General features: G+C 43.4%; 1 protein-coding gene across 3 annotated transcripts in view; it reads right to left on the bottom strand.

The window, feature by feature from the left end:
• The window catches only part of frmpd4 (FERM and PDZ domain containing 4), a 52,128-nt gene that overhangs the window by 10,813 nt on the left and 18,824 nt on the right, over window positions 1-22,491 (bottom strand). For all 3 annotated transcript variants that reach the window (XM_014164378.3, XM_045704628.2, XM_014164379.3), the window contains exons 2-5: window positions 12,381-12,497; window positions 4,197-4,357; window positions 3,777-3,879; window positions 1,331-1,376 (exon numbers count right to left, since the gene is read on the bottom strand). In XM_014164378.3, the coding sequence (XP_014019853.3) occupies window positions 1,331-1,376; window positions 3,777-3,879; window positions 4,197-4,357; window positions 12,381-12,497 (427 nt within the window). The remainder of the gene's footprint in view (window positions 1-1,330; window positions 1,377-3,776; window positions 3,880-4,196; window positions 4,358-12,380; window positions 12,498-22,491) is intronic.

Raw genomic sequence — 22,491 nt, 5'->3', positions numbered from 1 at the left:
CCAAATGGTCTCTAGCAAACTTCCGACGGGCCTGGACATGTACTGGCTTAAGCAGGGGACACGTCTGGCACTGCGGGATCTGAGTCCCTGGCGGCGTAGTGTGTTACTGATGGTAGGCTTTGTTACTTTGGTCCCAGCTCTCTGCAGGTCATTCACTAGGTCCCCCCGTGTGGTTCTGGGATTTTTGCTCACCGTTCTTGTGATCATTTTGACCCCACGGGGTGAGATCTTGCGTGGAGCCCCAGATCGAGGGAGATTATCCATTTCCTAATAATTGCTCCCACAGTTGATTTCTTCAAACCAAGCTGCTTACCTATTGCAGATGCAGTCTTCCCAGCCTGGTGCAGGTCTACAATTTTGTTTCTGGTGTCCTTTGACAGCTCTTTGGTCTTGGCCATAGTGGAGTTTGGAGTGTGACTGTTTGAGGTTGTGGACAGGTGTCTTTTATACTGATAACAAGTTCAAACAGGTGCCATTAATACAGGTAACGAGTGGAGGACAGAGGAGCCTCTTAAAGAAGAAGTTACAGGTCTGTGAGAGCCAGAAATCTTGCTTGTTTGTAGGTGACCAAATACATGTTTTCCACCATAATTTGCAAATAAATTCATTAAAAATCCTACAATGTGATTTTCTGGATTTTTTTTCTTCTCATTTTGTCTGTCATAGTTGACGTGTACCTATGATGAAAATTACAGGCCTCTCTCATCTTTTTAAGTGGGAGAACTTGCACAATTGGTGGCTGATTAAATACTTTTTTGCCCCACTGTAAACCATTGTTGTTGAGTTGAAGTCTGAAATATGTTACCCAAAGCCAGGATACAACACAAAATGTTTTCTGCCAGACTTCGAACTTACATGGTGATATTCAGATTATTTGATATTCAAGTCATTGTCTATTTTGGTGGTGACGGCGCAAATCCATCTCATTGACCTATTTTATGAATCATAATATCACCAACATTCACAGTAGCTGTTATTGTGGCATTCTATCCATCCTCATATGGTCCTCCCGGGTGCTATCAGCTGTCAATGTGGCAGGTTGAGTTTCATCTGGGGTGTCATGCTAGGGGTTGATGCTACCATGAGAGGACTTGGACAACTTTCAGTATTCAGTGTTTGGACTGAAATCCCTGTGAGTTAGCCAGGCGAACACTAAGCAGTTACCTCCCTGTTTTGACGCCAGCAGAGACATATGGCCACCTTTTTATGTCTCGGATTTTCTTGGATTCACCGACTCAACAGACACACAGTCCATTGAACTTCATATCCCAGAAGTTCGCTCTGAATTTTATCAATGTAAACCTTTAAAGATGGAATGATTGATCCTTACTGGGTACGGTTGAACCACTGTCAAAACAATGGATTCCTTGCAGCTCCTACAGAGAAGGAACACAACACAAACAAGTCAAAGAAAACATAATTATACTGTAGATTAAAAAGGAAAATATGTCATATTCATGTGCAGCGGAAGTCGATTAATCAGGCCTGATTCAGGCGTTGTTTCTCCTATACAGTGAGCAGATTATGACTGTTGAAGTAAGCCCATGAAGAAGGTCTAACAAGATGAGCAGTCTATTCTAGCCATGCCTCAAGCCTGGCTGTTACTCCTATAATGAAACAGTAGTTTACTGCTGAGATGGAGCCCAGCACACTGACTCAAGGCCAGGGGAGCGGTGATGGACTGGACTCCTTATGGACATATTTCACTGCACTAATCTACAGTACAGACTCACTCCACAGTCCACAGCATGTAGGTCATATGGCCGTTTAGCCACTCACTCACTCGCCCGAGTCAAGCATATAATAAGACACATGGAAATAATTCACACTGGTTTATACAGTGAGGGAAAAAAAGTATTTGATCCCCTGCTGATTTTGTACGTTTGCCCACTGACAAAGAAATGATCAGTCTATAATTTTAATGGTAGGTTTATTTGAACAGTGAGGGACAGAATAACAATAAAAAAATCCAGAAAAACACATGTCAAAAATGTTATACAATGATTTGCATTTTAATGAGGGAAATAAGTATTTGACCCCTCTGCAAAACATGACTTAGTACTTGGTGGCAAAACCCTTGTTGGCAATCACAGAGGTCAGACATTTCTTGTAGTTGGCCACCAGGTTTGCACACATCTCAGGAGGGATTTTGTCCCACTCCTCTTTGCAGATCTTCTCCAAGTCATTAAGGTTTCGAGGCTGACGTTTGGCAACTCGAACCTTCAGCTCCCTCCACAGATTTTCTATGGGATTAAGGTCTGGAGACTGGCTAGGCCTCTCCAGGACCTTAATGTGCTTCTTCTTGAGTCTTGGCCATGTGTTTTGGGTCATTGTCATGCTGGAATACCCATCCACAACCCATTTTCAATGCCCTGGCTGAGGGAAGGAGGTTCCCACCCAAGATTTGACGGTACATGGCCCCGTCCATCGTCCCTTTGATGCGGTAAAGTTGTCCTGTCCCCTTAGCAGAAAAACACCCCAAAGCATAATGTTTCCACCTCCATGTTTGATGGTGGGGATGGTGTTCTTGGGGTCATAGGCAGCATTCCTCCTCCTCCAAACACGGCGAGTTGATGCCAAAGAGCTCCATTTTGGTCTCATCTGACCACAACACTTTCACCCAATTGTCCTCTGAATCATTCAGATGTTCATTGGCAAACTTCAGACGGGCATGTATATGTGCTTTCTTGAGCAGGGGGACCTTGCGGGCGCTGCAGGATTTCAGTCCTTCACAGCGTAGTGTGTTACCAATTGTTTTCTTGGTGACTATGGTCCCAGCTGCCTTGAGATCATTGACAAGATCCTCCCGTGTAGTTCTGGGCTGATTCCTCACCGTTCTCATGATCATTGCAACTCCACGAGGTGAGATCTGGCATGGAGCCCCAGGCCGAGGGAGATTGACAGTTCTTTTGTGTTTCTTCCATTTGCGAATAATCGCACCAACTGTTGTCACCTTCTCACCAAGCTGCTTGGCGATGGTCTTGTAGCCTATTCCAGCCTTGTGTAGGTCTACAATCTTGTCCCTGACATCCTTGGAGAGCTCTTTGGTCTTGGCCATGGTGGAGAGTTTGGAATCTGATTGATTGATTGCTTCTGTGGACAGGTGTCTTTTATACAGGTAACAAACTGAGATTAGGAGCACTCCCTTTAAGACTGTGCTCCTAATCTCAGCTCGTTACCTGTATAAAAGACACCTGTCCACAGAAGCAATCTTTCTGATTGAGAGGGGGTCAAATACTTATTTCCCTCGTTAAAATGCAAATCAATTTATAACATTTTTGACATGCGTTTTTCTGGATTTTTTTATTGTTATTCTGTCTCTCACTGGTCAAATAAACCTACCATTAAAATTATAGACTGATCATTTCTTTGTCAGTGGGCGAACGTACAAAATCAGCAGGGGATCAAATACTTTTTTCCCTCACTGTAGTTGGACCCGCATGGTGCAGACGTGGGCAAAATACTCTACCCCATTACCCCACACAATCTGGGTATTTCTGGCATTGACATTGAATCTATACATATGGCATTATCCTTCACTGCAGGTTTTTTTTTTAGTTAGTTAACCAATTAAAACAGGGGTCTCATTCATATAGACATTGACTATTGTCATGACTCATGAGCCATGGAAATGACTCAGCAAGGCAAGGCACACACAGCTTGACATTACAATGTTTCAGGAAAGAAATGTCCAAATGACTTCCTGTGCATACATGAATCCCATCTAAACTCAGCAGGGATACTGTATGTATGTTAGAGACATTGAGTTCCTGTACCTGACGAGGTCGATGACCCTCTCCCTGGGGGCGGAGCTAACCGGCTCATCATTAATCATGATGATCTCGTCTCCTGGGGTCAGTCTGCCCTCAGAGGGACCTCCTACCAAGACACAGGGAACCACAGGGCAGTGGTACCAATTACAAAGTTTCTAGCTAGTAATTCTTCTTTGTTTTCTGGATTCATTGTACTCTTTAGGCATAAGGTTGGCTAATTTATAAAGTACCCTGAAGTGCATGGTTTATAAATAAAATGTGGCCTTTCATTGGTTATCATCACCAATTGGTCGCCATCTTTTGTCATCTGGTCACCATTGGATATACAGTAATACATCTTACTTCCTGTTGATAATGGCTATGTGTGAAGCTGTGGTTATTAATGGTGACATGATTGGTTTACAGGTGGGCTGGTATGTTTACCTGGTGTGACTGACCGGACCACCACAGGTTTCTCACTGCCTGCCACAAAGCCAAAGCCCAGGACTGGATCTCGTCTCATCTCCACCTTGCGGGGGGCTGGAGGTACAAACTTGTCCCCGTCCAGGCGAACCTCCTCCAGGGAGCTGCTTTGGGACACGTGGCTGGGAGAGTGAAGAGGGAAGGGGACAACCATAAGTCCAACAGGTCACTAAACAGGTGATAGTGTCACTACAAGACTGAACACCAACAAATCTATTTTTACCATTGGTACTGGTATGGACCTTGTATGTAGTGTATATTTTCATGTGTACTTGTTTTATTGTATTTGATTTCTTGTGTGTATTTTATTTATATGACTTAGTATTATTGCATTGTTGAGTAAGAGCTTACAAACAGGCATTTCACTGTACTGTTTATAACTGCTGTATCCTGTGTACGTGACAAATAAAATTATATTTGATTTGACCTTTCATCTTTAAAATGGAGATGTGATTCAGTATATCCAAAATGGGCCAAAAGGTGTTAAAAATTCATTTAACAAAATATGTAAAAAAAATAATCAAAAACATTACAAATGAATATATATTCTTCCATAAATCTGAAACATACAGTAGGAGTACATCAGTAAATGTCATGCTCTTAGATATGAACCAACTGGACGTTTCCCAGTCTATTAAGTTCCTTAAACGTTCAAAGCTGAAAAGTAGCATTTAGTCTGAAATTACAAACTACTGCCATGCCTCAAAATAGAACACGTGGGCGATGACAATCTAGCTGTGATTATATCTTCATGCAGCCTCACTTTCACTCTTATCAAGAAAATCGCAAACTTAACATGCACACATTCTAATGCAGATAACCCACTGGGCAGAAACTGGTTGAATCAAAGTTATTTCAACGTAATTTGCCGAGTCTATGTTGAAAATTCATTGGATTGGAAAAAAGTTACATTTTATCTTCTGCTTGGATAGTTTCAACTGTGCAACTGATTTAGTCGACAAGGTAACAAATCATATGTTGGATTCACATCTCCTCAACCAAAAAGAAAACTCAACCACAAATAATACCACAAAGAAAAGTTAAAGGATGGGATTAAGCCAGTAGCACAGATGGATCTATCCAAGCTCCTTTGAATGTTGATAGTTGGTTGTGTTGTCAACCAAACACAATTCAATATTCCTGTTGTAATACAGTAAATAACCTAAAGTTAAGGCTATCTTACAAACTAACGTAACATTCAAGCTTAAAATGAGTAACACATCCATGACAACATTTCAAGGTTACTGTAACTATACATTTCTTCTTAATCAAAGCCTGCATGTTCAAAATACCATGCGTAGGTTGCAGGTCTGTGAAGATCTTCATTTGTAAAATTTTTTTTGTATTTGTTTAAACGTTTATTTAACTAGTTTATTTAAGTCAGTTAAGAACAAATTCTTATTTATAATGACGGCCTACCAATGGGCAAAAGGCCTCCTGCGGGGGCGAGGGCTGGGATTAAAAATAAAATGAAAATATAGGACAAAACACACATCACAACAAGAGGGACACCACAACACATACATAAAGAGAGACCTAAGACAACAACAGCATGGCAGCAACACATGAAAACACATCATGACAACAACATGGTAGCAACACAACATGGCAGCAGCACAAAACATGGTACAAACATTATTGGGCAGAGACAACAGCATACAAAGGGCAAGAATGTAGAGACAACAATACATCACACAAAGCAGCCACAACTGTCAGTAAGTGTGTCCATGATTGAATCTTTGAATGAATTATATTTTTTATTTAACTAGGCAAGCCAGTTATGAACAAATTCTTATTTACAATGACGGCCTACGCCGGCCAAACCCAGACGACGCTGGGCCAATTGTGCGCCGCCCTATGGGACTCCCAATCACGGCCGGTTATGATACAGCCTGGATTTGAATCAGGGTGTCTTTAGTGACATATTTAGTGACATCTCTAGCACGGAGATGCAGCCTTAGACAGCAGCGCCACTCAGGAGCCCGGGAGATAGAGATAAAATGGTCCAGTTTGAGTGCTTTTTGATGCTCGTTCCAGCTGCAGCGAACTGAAGAGGAGCGACGAAGGGATGTGTGTGCTTTGGGGACCTTTAACATAATGTGACTAGCAGAATGGGTATTGTATGTGGAGGATGAGAGCTGCAGTGGGTATCTCAGATAGGGGGGAGTGAGGCTTAGAGGGTATTCTAAATAAGCATCAACCAGGGGCGGAAATCCCGGGGGGGACGGGGGACACACGACCCCCCCATCCTGGGAAAAATATGATTTGTCCCCCCCAATATATCACTGAAACATAACTATGTAATTTAAATAATATTAATAATACGCAATGAAAGCAATTGTGCTGATTATAGACACTTAATAGCGCGTTTTTAAGTTTCAAAAGATTGCGACCCCCCCACCCTTTGCCTCACAATGGTTTGATCCACTGCCAGTTCCTTAGTTGGCAAGGTAACAGAGGGGTGGTATCCACTGTCTGAAAGCCACTCAATGAACGTAACTGACGTGAGGTTAATCCAGTCAATCGCGTACACACACTAGCTGAATATGCAGAGCTAGCGGGCAAATATGAACTATTAAGCTAGCTAGTACCTATTCCATTTATGTGGCCTCGTCAAAGATGGAATCTTTGCTATAGTCAATTTATTCCAAGATCAGCATGCAGATGATGTAAGTTAGTGCTTCAAAGTCCCTGTGATAAGGTTAGCGATAAACTGAAGTCCAAACTGAACAGAACTACACTCTCTTCTACCATTGTCTTAAATATATTTAATGGTCTCGTTGCAAAAGCTAAATTGTCGCAAGGGAACTTTTATTTATTTATTTTATTTCACCTTTATTTAACCCGGGTAACACCACTGATTAGTTGTGTAGTTTTGGGTACCGGTAGTTAGGAGTACGGCAAACACCTTATTTCTTTGGTTCCTCAACATACATTTACCATATTACAATGTAGGCTATGTGTTACAGCACTACTTTTGGTGTCCCCCTCAGGAATTGCTCTTGAGAAAATTTCATGTAATTGTCCCCTCCAAAGTTGATATCAGATTTTCGCCCCTGGCATCAACCAGTGGGTCTTGCGACGGGTATACAGAGATGACCAGTTCACGGAGTATTATAGAGTGCTATAGAGTAATTGCTGTAATAATCTGTGCAAAATCTCGAAGGGCATTGATCGCTTGCACCATGTACTTTTAATGTAATCTCAACTGCAATCCAGGTCATTTGGTTCTGCTATTAGATGAAGCACAGTAATAACACATGAATTTGTTGTATACATTTAAAAAAAGATCTGACATTGTATTTCCATTTGATCTTTGCTGTGCCTTTAAATGGTTGAAAGCACAGTGATAAACATTTGGATGACAACTAAAGCAAAAATAAGACATTGTTTTTTCATTGGAATTTGGTTGTGCTTTTAGATGTTTTAAAGCATTGGAAATTCAACAAACTTTGGGTATTTTGAGTGGGTGAATATAGGTTGTAATATCATTGATCAACTTCTCAACCAAATATTACCCAATTATCCACATTGAATTGACGTGGTGTGCCCAGTGGGAATGTGTGCCCAGTAGGAAACACTGCTTTTTCCAGATTTAGCACTAAAAAAGTATATGGCAGCATCTTACTTGCATGTGATTTTTCAGGCATATGGGAAACCAGAAATAGAACGTGTGGCCATTGGCCAATGAGCCTTTGACCTGTGTGAGGCAGTGCAGTATGCTGGTGATTAGGGAAGGGCCAAGTCCTGAGGTTCAAACAGAGACAGACTGGCTTCATGTTGGACCTGTGGAACCACTGTGGCTGGCCAACCTGTCACTGATACCTGTTAGTCTGTTGCCGAACACTCCTCAGTCTGAACCCCGATCACCCCTCTCATTTGAACTAGTCAACATTGACTTTAATTCGGGATATTCTCTCTAGATGGATCTATGTAAATAGACTGCAATTCAATTAGACTATCATGTTAACTGTGTTAATAAGTGGATTTGTAGATCACATACAGTACATCAATTAATCAAACTATAAGATCCTTTACATTTACACCACATAAACTGTCAACAAAACTGTTTATGTGCCAATTTGTAGCTTTGCATCTCCTGTGTATGTTCCTCCAGTTTTTCCTTATCCAGTATCTCTCCCTTCTCCAGCAGCAGAACTGTAGCATCAGAGGCAGCAGTAGCAACTCTTCCCATGGTAGCCACTGTGTTGGGTAATTAGGCCTGTGGGCTGACTGGGGAGCCAGTGTGTAATTCACAGTCATTCCTGACACATGTTCCATTCGTCACTAAATACCCACAATTAATCTTTCAAGGCACTGAGCGAGGGCAGGGGAGGTGCAGGCAGGGGCTTCTTGACATTTACACGGAGGCCTATGGTAACAGACACACAGACGTCTTCTTACTGACATTTGAAACACATTGTGAGTAATGTTATATGGTTGATTCCCTTGGTTTTGGGTTGCAATAAAACATATCATATTGCTAAGGTGCCACTGAGACAAAGTCACTTTTGGATTTGTGATGTTGGTTTCAGCACTTATACATGACAACCACAACAGATTGTGTGCAGTGGAAAAACATATGGACATCTGCAACCAGGAAGTGTGCTGTCTCATCTCCAACCACGGCCACCTGCTAGAGATGGCCCGCCTCCCAACGTACTGACAAGCCCTCTCAGCTAGCACATTTAGTTCCTTGGAAGTTGTGTGAACGTATGTTTTTGGTTTCACATTGGTTGTTGGAATGAAGCCATACGTTTCCTCTGCTCACCTCTCCCAAGGCCATAGTCATATTCATAGAGTATGCAATGTCGGTCATTTAGTATGCATGGACAGGGTACACCCTGATGGTCAGTGTAAAACAATGCATTTCCTTCTCCATCCACATGAACTTCTATGCGTCCTCCACATGCTCCATGATCTATCTCACTCGTTTACAATTGGAAAAGTGAATGGGAACAGAAGTTTGAAGTTCTCTCCTTTCTTCTTATTTCAACAACAACAAAAATGTATCAAATTAAATAAATTTATATAGCCAATCTTAGATCAGCTGATATCTCAAAGTGCTGTACAGAAACCCAGCCTAAAACCCCAAACAGCAAGCAATGCAGGTGTAGAAGCATGGTGGCTAGGAAAAACTCCCTAGAAAGGCCAAAACCTAGGAAGAAACCTAGAGAGGAACCAGGCTATGAGAGGTGGCCAGTCCTCTTCTGGCTGTGCCGGGTGGAGATTATAACAGAACGTGGCCAAGATGTTCAAATGTTCATCAATGACCAGCTTGTTCAAATAATAATAATCACTGTAGTTGTCGAGGGTGCATCTTGCACCATTCCCAGAAAGTTGTGGAAAGGTTGTATCCAAAATAACCATAAGACAACCACGCTCTCACCAAGCTCTAAGAAACATATGGTTCTCAGAACACTATGTGCTAGCTGGGCTGTGTCTAATGGACACTAATCAGCACAATTAGTTACTAATGTTCTGCAGCTTGCCCCATTCTACAACATAGAAATATAATCGTTCTAGAACTTTTATTTCTATGATCTACACATTCCTCATAACCCATAGTGACTGATCACTAAGCAGCTAAGTGACTGACCATAAGCAACACAAGATATATAAACATAAGCAACACAAACTATTGTCCTTACTTAGTCGCCACCAGGACCAAATCTTCTTAAGAGGAGAACGTCTGAAGGGTTGCAACAAACCATTTCTCTTGAAGTAATTTTGTTCTGGTTTTTTTTGGCCGTGTACTCCCTGCTTGGGTAGCAATGTTCTAAGCACTTTGAATTACCATTGACAAGCGATATAATGCCTAATGTATGAAGTAAAGCTTTTGATAAAGCCAACTTCGGGAAATGATGCTGACTCGCAGCTCTGCTTACCCCACCTTTTCACCTTAAATGTACTCTTAGATTAAAATATGTTTCCTCTATTACAAACAGGTAGAGTGTGGGATGGAGAGAGAGAGACAGAGAAAGAGATAGAGAGTGAGAGACAGAGAGAGAGAGTGAGAGAGAGAGAGAGAGAGAGAGAGAGAGAGAGAGAGAGAAAGAGTCAGAGAGAGAGTGAGCGAGAGAGAAAGAGTCAGAGAGAGAGTGAGCGAGAGAGAGAGGCAGAGAGAGAGAGAGAGAGAGAGAGAGAGAGAGAGAGAGAGCGAGAGAGAGAGAGACAGTACATTATAGTCTTAGATATCTTATGGAATTATCCTCTTCTATGATCAGTCATCATGAAACTGGGCTTTTGACCATATCACCGCAATGCTACTGATGTAATCCAACCTTTTAACTCCTATGGACTATAAATATATACCTCTTTCCAAAGTCATATAGCTAGCTATCTCTGTTATACACTGAGTATACCAAACATTAGGAATACCTTCCTAATATTGAGTTGCACCGCCCCCCCTCCCCAATTTTGCCCTCGGAAGAGCCTCAATTAGTCGGGGCATGGCCTCTACAAGGTGTCGAAAGAGTTCCACAGGAATGCTGGCCCATGTTGACTCCAATACTCCCACAGTTGTGGCAAGTTGGCTGGATGCCCACGGGAAACTGTTGTAGTTCTTGACCCAAACCGGTGCGCCTGGCACCTACTACCATAACCCGTTCAAAGGCACTTAAATATTTTGTCTTGTCCATTCACCCTCTGAATGGCACACATACACAATCCATGTCTCAATTGTTTCAAGGCTTAAAAATCCTTCTTTAACCTGTCTCCTCCTCTTCATCTACACTGATTGAAGTGGATTTAACAAGTGACATCAATAAGGGATCACAGCTTTCACCTGGACTCACCTGGTCAGTCTATGTCATGGAAAGAGCAGGTGTTCATAATGTTTTATACACTCAGTGTATATGGTGTGATACAGTATGCTTAGTCACTGTCACTGGTTTATTCATGCCATCTTGTCATGCATACTATACCTGTTCCATTAAGCAACACCACAACTTGATGTCAAACAATTAGAACCTTGAAAAACTGAGCGATCACTACTGACACAGACACGCCACATTATTTATGAGTCTTCTTCCTATTTAGCAAGGTTCGAGCCAAACCAGCCTCGGTGACGTGCCTCATCCAGACAGACTATGTACATCCAATACACTCCGTCCTCCTCTGGAGCTCTTATGTAACCTGTCTGACATCACGCTGCTCAAGCTCTAACCCAAGTATGATAAGTTCCCTAGCCTGTTTCCGACAGTACCTATCTCAATGCAGCACAAGATCACAATATAACACATCACAAATCTCCTTATGAGAGCTAGGTTTATATGTAATCGCTAGGCAAACAATGTGCACATACTGTATGTAATATTGTATTACAGCAGGGTGCATATTCCATGAGTACACACTGTGTCTAAATAAGAAAGCACTATATTATGCATGAAGAGATAACTACGAATGCCACAGTACGGCTGGGAATCTTGTCTTTTTTTTGTTGCAAAGCCTCATCCTCCTACAGAAACATCATTAGACATGAAGAAGCAGCCAAACACTCACTTGTTACTCTGGGCTTTCTTGCCCGCATATAGTACAGAACAGTACAGTACAGAGCAGAACAGTACAGTCAAACCACATTCAGATCACAGGAGAGACAGATAGACAGAGAGGATTATTTTACCTGTAGTCCTCCTCAGATATCCAGAATGGCTATGAATCGATTATGCTGATAGCACTGCACCCCAGCGTCTCTGCAGCTACATGCAGTTTCATAGAGATCAAAGAAAGTCGCTACGCAGGTGAATTCTTTATCAGGAGCCGGCAGAGAACATAATTAGGGTTTACTTCTCTGCTCCAGAGCTAGCTACAGTAAAGTGGTTGGAGCATGACTGTGAGTGTGTGTGTGAGAGAGAGAGAGAGTCTGTGTGCAGACAGGGTCTGTGTCTGTGCGCAGCAATGGAAAGAAAAGGAGAATCAGTATTCTGAAGGCACAGATGGAGGGAGAGAGAGAGTGTGGAGGCACTAGGCAATGACGTGGCTGAAATAATCACAGGTTGCCAAAGCCTTCCAAACATCTGGGACTGAGAGAGAACCACTGTCTTCTTTTTTTCTCTCCTCGTTCCTCCTCTCCTCTTCCCTCCTCTTTCCTCCTCTCCTCTCCTCTCCTCGTCTCTCCTCTCCTCTCCTCTCGACTCGACTTACTTGATGTAGCAGTCTCGTCCGTCTCTATTGGTGGCCATATCCCATCCATTGGAGGGTCCATGAGCGGCGCTCCAGGTGCCAGAAGGAGGTGGCCAGCCTGATGACTTGGTCCTGTGGCTGGGGAGGAGGACAGGGGGAGGAGGTCAGGCATAACATACTTACAGTAATGACAAAAGTCCTATAGGCTGCATCTTAAAACCCACCCTATTCCCCATATAGTGCACTACTTTTGACACTAGGTGAGTCATCGTGGCACAGTTTGAGGCATCCCAACTCATAACAAGTGGATGTCTAATTTGAACGTCACGAACAATGTTCCTTAACCAGTGTTCAGTTAATGAATGTAAATCACATGAATAATGTAATTGTCATGCCTCACTCTTGTGCTATCAGAGGCATGAAATCGTTTTTATTCCGAGATGTCCCCAGATTCCTCAGAAAGCAGGGAACCCGGAGGAATTCTGTGATAAGGGCAGTGCCAGTAAGAGTTCAGAGTTTATAAGTGAGAAAACGGAAACCCATGTGTTATGTCCCTTTTCAGGAAATAATGGATAGTACTGAAAGAGCAAAGAAGAACCAATCTTTCCTATGAAATCTGTGCTGTAATTTGTCTTCCAGCTGAAAATTATCTAAATCAAATAGTCTAAGAGCGAAATCACCAAAGGCTCTAATCCTTATTTTGCCAACAACACTTAAATCAAGTCATTAAACAGATCCCTTCCTGTGTCTTCAATGTTCAAGTAACACTATCTCCTCTAGTACCACACTATGTAACATGTCACAGTTGTCACCTAACAGAGTGATGGACACTCAGAATAGGTCCATGATGAGCCTAAGAGCATGATGGATGCCCCCATACTTCTCTCTCTCTTTCTTTCGCTTTCTTTCTCTCTGTCTCTTTCTCTCCCCTGCCCCGTCCCTCCCCCTCTCTTACTAGCTTTGGTCTCTTTATCTCTCTCCCTCTCTCTCTTTCCCCCTCTCTCTCTCTCTATGTGAGCAATGGGTGAAGATATGAAAGCTGTGGCAGTAAGTTATGTCACTTCAAAGGCTTGTCTGCTGTGTAACAGGCCTCTTCGCATTCATTATTCAAAGCCTCTCTTTCTTCCCCTCTTTATTTCTCCCCGGTTACCAACCAACTTAATGTCTATGTCTGTGTGTGTGTGGTGTGTGTGTGTGTCATATTACATAGCATGCTCTATGGATGAAAACACAACATGTAAAGCAGATTCAAAAGCCAGAGGAGAAAACAATAGACAACGGAGCAGCTATATTGTATACTTCTGCCATGAACGTGACCTGCATGACCTTGATAACAAGGCTTATGTTACTTTCATCCAGAAACAATTAAATAAAGCAACAGCCAATAGGTCTACGGTAGTTCTGAGATTACTTAACCTCGTTAGAAAAGCGCTTAAGTGCTACTGGATGCATTGATTCTGCATGTGTTCATATTAAATCATAGGGGAGTCTGTTGGAAATAGCGTCTGTAGCCTACTCTGTAACCCATAGAACAGCAGAGCAGTGGGATAGGCTGGGCTCCTAACGGGTGCAATCTGATTTCCTCCAATACAATCGTGTGTTTGAGAGGTATTAGCGTTTCCACATGCTATGAATTTATGGGTGCCACAGTGCATTAACAGAAAGCAGCAGGTTCCCCTGGCCAGAGGTCCTCATCACATTGATTCTGCCCACATAATTTCATTCTCTTTTTCCACATTTGGGAAATGAGTTAGCATTGTATTGTCTCTTTCTTACAAAAACATTTTTAAAACATATTTTACATCACCAAATACCATGTTGTATTTATTTGGTTAACACTGTACACTCTTTCACAGCAGTGGGGATTTTGTGGTATCCTACAATAAGGCATTGGTAATAAAGTTCAATGCCAAGTTTGAACTCTCTAAGTGGTGTACTGAATAGCATGGCACCATCACTGAAATGTGACTGTGGAGAATTGAGCCTGTCCTCTCAATTGAAAGAAGTCCTTGAACTCTAATGACACCCATTATCTTCAATACTCCACATTCAGAACAGCAAGCAGGGCACCATGCAGCTATGGTGGCTATGACAATTCTCCGGAAGTCTTTGCTATACAAATGGAGCATGGTTCTACTCACAGATTCCGAAGATGTGCCTTCAAAATGCCATTCTGAATCGACCAGAAGCTGTATAATATCCATTCTCTTTCTTTTCAGCCACACTCCCCTATCTTACTCTCCCCTAATGGCACAGTCATTGATATTTTGATCTTTGCCTTCTTTTATCTGTAGTCCCGGAATACATTATGCCATTGAGGCTGTGTGTCCTGGAGGAAGAATAATAGCCAGTAGAGGAGTTGAGGAAGTTCGCTGCAGTGGTGGGCAGTGAAACTAAGCCCAGGTAGGCTTTAATAAATGATGACTACTCTATCTGGCATTAGTAGAGTGCCAGGCCGGGCCCAGCCGGGCTCGCTGCGCAATTCATTACCAGGTTAGACAGGAGTCAGAGAAACTGGGCCTCTGGACGTTGTTTGTCTCTGATGCTCAAAAATGCTGTTAATAGATGGACTGGGAGTCCCTGTTCAATGTTGTGTTCTGAGAATAAGGGGTTCCTTGAGACTTCCCTTGGAATAAAGAACACCACAGAAAGTGGATAGACAAGAGGATACTGTGTGTATTTTGTTTTTAAGTATGGTACTGGATGTTTAATGATGAACTATTCAATTCTAATAAATGATCAATCTGTTCTAAATACCAACATTACCTTCTACAATGTTGTATACAACTGAAACAGAGCAACCTAAGTCCATAAACCACACACAATAATAAGATCAACAATTTTCAATTACCTTCCTCAGAGTACAGGTAGGTAGGCTATAATTTTCCACCAGCAGTCAACCTTCTGGAAACATTACGGATTGTGAATAATAACCAATAGAAGTATTGCACTCCTGGGAGTGCTCATAGCCTCTGTTGCCATGACAATGAAGGTCAGGCATAGTTCAGGCTCTACTTTATACTCCAAGTTTAAACACAAAGATCACAACCTCGCCGCATTTATTAAAGGGACTTCATTTTACATCGGCTAAATGTCAACATCTATGTGTGGGGAAGGAGGAAGAAATATCTTTGCCTCAAAAGGTGTGATTTTTGTGCATAGTTTATTAAGTTGAAACCAACATCAAACCAACAATCGACCATAAGAATCCAATGGTCTTGAGCCTGTATGCAGTCAGGGGCGCTATCCCTTTTCAGTCGGTAATAAACGTAGCATAACTAAATTAATCTCATCCTTTCTTTATCACTCCACTCACTACCTTGCACTTTCTCTCTCCTCTCCCTCTTTCTCTCTCCTCTCCCTCTCTTTCTTTCTTTCTCTCTCCTCTCCCTCTCTTTCTTTCTCTCTCTTTGTCTTTATCAACCAGATTTTGGTGAGAACATGTCATAGTATATACCCTGAAGACTTGGTGCTAATGAATTATCTTCCTTTGCTTGATAGGTGGCAGAGACTACACCAAGCACGGCCATTGGAACACAAGACCACTCCACTCTGCTTGAATAATTCACAGGGATAATCTCCATGAGTGAAACTAAAGCCAGACACTGGCATCGACATCACTCTCATTACCCATATTGAGGGTTAAAGATGGAATCCACAGTAGGGGGAAACAGTGCCACTGTCCACCCCACAGTCGTTATTGTTTTTGTTTTGTTGACAAAGCAGAGGTAGGGAAGGCTGGGGGAGCATTGCACATCATGGTAAAAAAAAAAATTGCAGTCCATATGCTGCTGCTCTATCCCGCTTGCAATGATGTCCGAGGGAAAATAACAGTGTTCAGTGTTTGCAGTAACTTCTTTGTTGTTGTAATATCGCAAACGGACGTGGCAGTTTCACCATTAAGGATTCGAGTGGCTGTCGGCCATTATGGCTACAACAAGACACACATCATTATAAACAGGAAATAGGTATAACTCCTGATGTTTATTGTGCTTGTGGGGCAATACGCAGTTTTATTATCCTTAAAGCGGCAATCCGCCGTTTAAACAATAACAATCCCCACCACTGTTTTGGTAAAAAGCTGAGTGATGGGGCTGGAGAAATGTAACGACTCTCAAATTCATAGGCAGGGCTATGGATGATCAAAGTTATAGTTTTAACCATATTTTGAGGCTATACAGTGTTTGTTTACATTTACTTTCCTTACAAACATTGGAGGTATATACGCTTATATTGTGGGTTCTGATGGGGTTCGACTGAGCTCATGAGGCATTGATAATCATTGTGTACATATCATTATTTAACATTGGATGTCTAAAATTGGACGTAGCAACTGCAGATTGACCCTTTGATCTACAGTAAACATCCCTGTAGGAGATTCCAATATATTTGCCCCTCACTACTGTACTATTAACATTCAAATACCTTAGCTACATGCAGGTCAAATTGTAAAAAAAAAAGAAATGTTTATCACCATAATGTCATGACAGTGTATCTGCTGCTGTACAGTACAACAGAGTTTTCTTCAACATAACCACTGCATAAATACCCGAAAGTGGGAGAATATTGCTAGTGTTTTCAGGTGTGTTGGAAGTAATTTTCAGCTGTGTAGTGAAAATGTTGCTTAACTGGTTTATCATCTGCCACTCTGTTGACCCCCCCCCCCCACAAACACACACCTGTTCCCTATGTTCACTGGTAGAAAGTAGTGCACTAAATAGGGAGTAGGGTGACATTTGAGACACATACCAAAGCTCTCAGACAAGATGCCTCCTCCTGGGGTGGAGAGGCACCTGCTTTGGCATCTGAAATTTTGGGGGAGTGTGAAAGTAATGTCTCCCCTCTGTTTGACCCAGCTAAGGAGTTCCTGCCATATAATTAGTAATCAGAAACCAACTAAGGGTCCGTTACTTTCACTCATACTATTAGAACCGGGGTTACAAAAGAAAACTTGAGTTCTCTTTCAAAAACTTGTTTCTCAAATTTTTGTTGTTGTTGTATTTTACCCTCCATTTTGCCCCAATTTTGATCTTGTATCACCAGTGCAACTCCTCATCGGGCTCGGGATGCAAAGGTTGAGTCATAACCTGTCAAACCTCGCTTCTTAACAACCGCCCGCTTAACCCGGAAGCCAGCCAAACCAATGTGTCAGAGGAAACACTGTTCAACCGACGACCGATGTCAACCTGCAAGTGCCTGGCCCACCACAAGGAGTCGCTACAGCACAATGAGTTAAGTAAAGCCTCCCCAGACAAACCCTCCCCTAACCCGTACAATGCTGGGCCAATTGTGCGCTGCCCTATGGGACTCCTGATCACGGCCGGTTGTTATACAGCCCGGGATCGAACCCGGGTCTGAGTTCCTGCCATATAATTAGGAATCAGAAACCAACTAAGGGTCCCTTACTTTCACTCATACTATTAGAACCGGGGTTACAAAAGAAAACTTGAGTTCTCTTTCAAAAACTTGTTTCTCAAATTTTTGTTGTTGTTGTATTTTACCCTCCATTTTGCCCCAATTTTGATCTTGTATCACCAGTGCAACTCCTCATCGGGCTTGGGATGCAAAGGTCGAGTCATAACCTGTCAAACCTCGCTTCTTAACAACCGCCCGCTTAACCCGGAAGCCAGCCAAACCAATGTGTCAGAGGAAACACTGTTCAACCGACGACCGATGTCAACCTGCAAGTGCCTGGCCCACCACAAGGAGTCGCTACAGCACAATGAGTTAAGTAAAGCCTCCCCAGACAAACCCTCCCCTAACCCGTACAATGCTGGGCCAATTGTGCGCTGCCCTATGGGACTCCTGATCACGGCCGGTTGTTATACAGCCCTGGATCGAACCCGGGTCTGTAATGACGCCACTAGCACTGTGATGCAGTGCCTTAGACTGCTGCGCCACTCGGGAGGCCCCTCAAATACAATTGGGCGGAACTTAGATGCGGCTGCAGCAAAGGGTGGCTTTCCCCACCGCCAGCCTCTGTTAGGAGACTCAAACTGTGGGTTCGCTGCCTGCTTCATTGCTGGGGGCTTTGCAGTGTGGAAAACCCTGGTGCCAGTGTGTTGCCCTTTCCCTGCCGCAAAGCCTTGGCTCGTCAAGGGGTAGACTGGGTTGCTCCGGTACTGGCCCAAACAGTTCGTTCGGCTCAATAGGACCGTAAAGGAAATCTGCTTGTCCAAGAGGCTGGACAAGTTGAGCCACAGGGCTCTCGCCTCTAACACAGCAAGGCTCATGGAGCACCCACAGCCTTGAATGGCGCCTCTGGAGGCCCGGAGGTTGAAATCTGTAATGATGCAGATCTCCTTCAATAGGTTCTGGATGGCTGTGTTGATGTCTAAGAGATTGCCTATCCCCAGTAACAAATGGGCCTGGTAAGCCAACAGTAGGGATATTATGTTCAACGTCCGTACTGAATGTGCCACAGACAAGTAGACCTTGCCTGGATGCGGAAAAGTGCTCTGTCTTCCCAGGGAGAGAAGTGCCAGTCGGTGCCTAGGCACTGTGGTTGAGGTGGTTTGCCAGTGACAGCTTGCCGAACCCTAGCTCCTCCATGTCCATGATAGCAAAATGTCTGGTTTGGACTATGCTGGACAAATGTTTGTCCCAGTTGCATTTGGCTTCGGCCACGCAAGCTGGGACCGCTGGGAGGATGGGGATCTGAATAAATACCAATACCGATACACAACACTATTGACAGAAGCTGAGGTCCTACGTTCAGCAGCATTAACCTCACAGTTTGCCTGAAAAAGTTAAGTAGGAAGACAGGGATATAGTCATGCTGAGGAGAGCTTTAGGAGCCGTAGTGATCTTCTGCAGGGAAAAGAGGTGAGAATGACCGTAGGACAGATGAGTGGCACCTTATAAAACGCTACTGAAGTTCTATCAACACATTGACTGTAGTACTCGCGCTGCTAAAACACTCGACCACTGCTACTCCAACTTCTGGGACGCCTACAAGGCCCTCTCTCTCCCTTCGGCAAATCTGATCTTCATTTTGCCCCTCCCTTCCTAAAGGCAGAAACTCAAACAGGAAGTACCCATGCTAAGGACTATTCAACTCTGGTCTGACTAATCGGAATCCATGCTTCAAGATAGTTTTGATCGCTCTGACTGGGATATGTTCCGGGTAGCCTCCGAGAATAATATTGACGAATACACGAAACATGGTGACTGAGTTTATCAGGAAGTGTATTGGAGATGTTGTACCCATTGTGACTATTAAAACCTACCCTAACCAGAAACCGTGGATAGACGGCAGCATTAGCGTAAAACTAAAGCGCGAACCATCACATTTAACCATGGCAAGGTGACTTCGAATATGGCCGAATACAAACAGTGTATTTATTCCCTCCGTAAGTCAATCAAACAGGCAAAACGTCAGTATAGAGACAAAGTGGAGTCGCAATTCAACGGCTCCGACACAAGACATATGTGGCAGGGTCTAAAGACAATCACGGACCACAAAGGGAAAACCAACCACATTGCAGACACCAATATCTTTCTTCCAGACAAGCTAAACACCTTCTTCACCCGCTTTGAGGATAACAGTGCCACTGACGTGGCCCGCTACCAAGGATTGTGGGCTCTCCTTCTCTGTGGCCGATGTGAGTAAAACATTTAAGCATGTTAACCCTCGCTTGGCTACCTGCCCAGATGGAATCCCTAGCCGCGTCCTCAGAGCATGCACAGACCAGGTGACTGGTGTGTTTACGGACATATTCAATCTCTCCATATCCCAGTCTGCTGTCCCCACATACTTCAAAATATCCACCATTGTTCCTGTACCCAAGAAAGCAAAGGTAACTGAACTAAATGAGCTATCATGAAGTACTTTGAGAGACAAGCCAAGGATCATCTACCTTACCTGACACCCTAGACCCACTTCAATTTGCTTACCGCCCAGATAGATCCACAGACTATTTAAATATATATATATATATTTCACCTTTATTTAACCAGGTAGGCTAGTTCTCATTTACAACTGCGGCCTGACCAAGATAAAGCACAGCAGTTAGACACATACAACAATACAGTTACACATGGAATAAACAAACATACAGTCAATAATACAGTAGAGAAAAGAAAAATCTATATACAGTGAGTGCAAATGAGGTAAGATAAGGGAGGTAAGGCAATAAATAGGCCATGGTGGCGAAGTAATTACAATATAGCAATTAGACATTGGAATGGTAGATGCGCAGAAGATTAATGTGCAAGTAGAGATACTGGGGTGCAAAGGAGCAAGATAAATAAATAAATACAGTATGGGGATGAGGTAGTTGGATGGGCTATTTACAGATGGGATATGTACAGGTGCAGCGATCTGTGAGCTGCTCTGACAGCTGGTGCTTAAAGCTAGTGAGGAAGATATGGGTCTCCAACTTCAGTGATTTTTGCAGTTCGTTGGCAGCAGAGAACTGGAAGGAAAGGCGGCCAAAGGAGGAATTGGCTTTGGGGGTGACCAGTGAGATATACCTGCTGGAGCGCGTGCTACGGGTGGGTGCTGCTATGGTGACAAGTGAGCTGAGATAAGGCGGGGCTTTAGCTAGCAGAAACTTGTAGATGACCTGGAGCCAGTGGGATTGGCGACGAGTATGAAGCGATGGCCAGCCAATGAGAGAGTACAGGTCGCAGTGGTGGGTAGTATATGGGGCTTTGGTGACAAAACGGATGGCACTGTGATAGACTGCATCCAGTTTGTTGAGTAGAGTATTGGAGGCTATTTTATAGATGACATGGTCGAAGTCAAGGATCGGTAGGATGGTCAGTTTTATGAGAGAATGTTTGGCAGCATGAGTGAAGGATGCTTTGTTGCAAAATATGAAGCCGATTTTAGATTTAATTTTGGATTGGAGATGCTTAATGTGAGTCTGGAAGGACAGTTTACGGTCTAGCCAGACACCTATGTATTTGTGGTTGTCCACATATTCTAAGTCAGAACCGTCCAGAGTAGTGATGCTGGATGGGCGGGCAGGTGCGGACAGCGATCGGTTGAAGAGCATGCATTTAGTTTTACTTGCATTTAAGAGCAGTTGGAGGCCACGGAAGGAGAGTTGTGTGGCATTGAAGCTCGTCTGGAGGTTATTTAACAGTGTGCAAAGAAGGGCCAGAAGTATACAGAATGGTGTCGTCTGCGTAGAGGTGGATCAGGGAATCACCAGTAGCAAGAGCGACATCATTGATGTATACAGAGAAGAGAGTCGGCCCGAGAATCGAACCCTGTGGCACTCCCATAGAGACTGCAAGAGGTCCGGACAACAGGCCCTCTGATTTGACACGTGAACCCTATCAGAGAAGTAGTTGGTGAACCAGGCGAGGCAGTCATTTGAGAAACCAAGGCTGTTGAGTCTGCCAATAAGAATGTGGTGTTTGACAGAGTCAAAAGCCTTGGCCAGATCGATGAATACGGCTGCACAGTAATGTCTCTTATCGATGGATGTTATGATATCGTTTAGGACCTTGTGCGTGGCTGAGGTGCACCCATTACCAGCTCTGAAACCAGATTGCATAGCGGAGAAGGTACGGTGGGATTCGAAATGGTCGGTAATCTGTTTGTTAACTTGGCTTTCGAAGACCTTAGAAAGGCAGGGTAGGATAGATATAGGTCTGTAGCAATTTGGGTCTAGATTGTCTCCCCCTTTGAATAGGGGGATGACCGTGGCAGCTTTCCAATCTTTGGGAATCTCAGACGATACGAAAGAGAGGTTGAACAGGCTAGTAATAGGGGTTGCAACAATTTTGGCAGATAATTTTAAAAAGAGAGGGTCCAGATTGCCTAGCCCAGCTGATTTGTAGGGGTCCAGGTTTTGCAGTTATTTAAGAACATCAGCTATTTGGATTTGGGTGACGGAGAAGTGGGGGAGGCTTGGGCAAGTTGCTGTGGGGATGGCAGGGCTGTTGACCGGGGTAGGGGTAGCCAGGTGGAAGCATGGCCAGCCGTAGAAAAATGCTTATTGAAATTCTCAATTATAGTGGATTTATCGGTGGTGACAGTGTTTCCTAGCCTCAGTGCAGTGGGCAGCTGGGAGGAGTTGCTCTTATTCTCCATGGACTTTACAGTGTCCCAGAACTTTTTTTGAGTTTGTGCTACAGGATGCAAATTTCTGCTTGAAAAAGCTAGCCTTAGCTTTCC

Source organism: Salmo salar, chromosome 21 (genome assembly GCF_965601325.2).
Source record: "Salmo salar chromosome 21, fSalSal1, whole genome shotgun sequence".
In the NCBI taxonomy this organism is placed as follows: domain Eukaryota; kingdom Metazoa; phylum Chordata; class Actinopteri; order Salmoniformes; family Salmonidae; genus Salmo; species Salmo salar.
The sequence above is the reverse complement of the archived record's forward strand: the minus strand, read 5'-3'. Positions and strand labels throughout refer to the sequence as shown.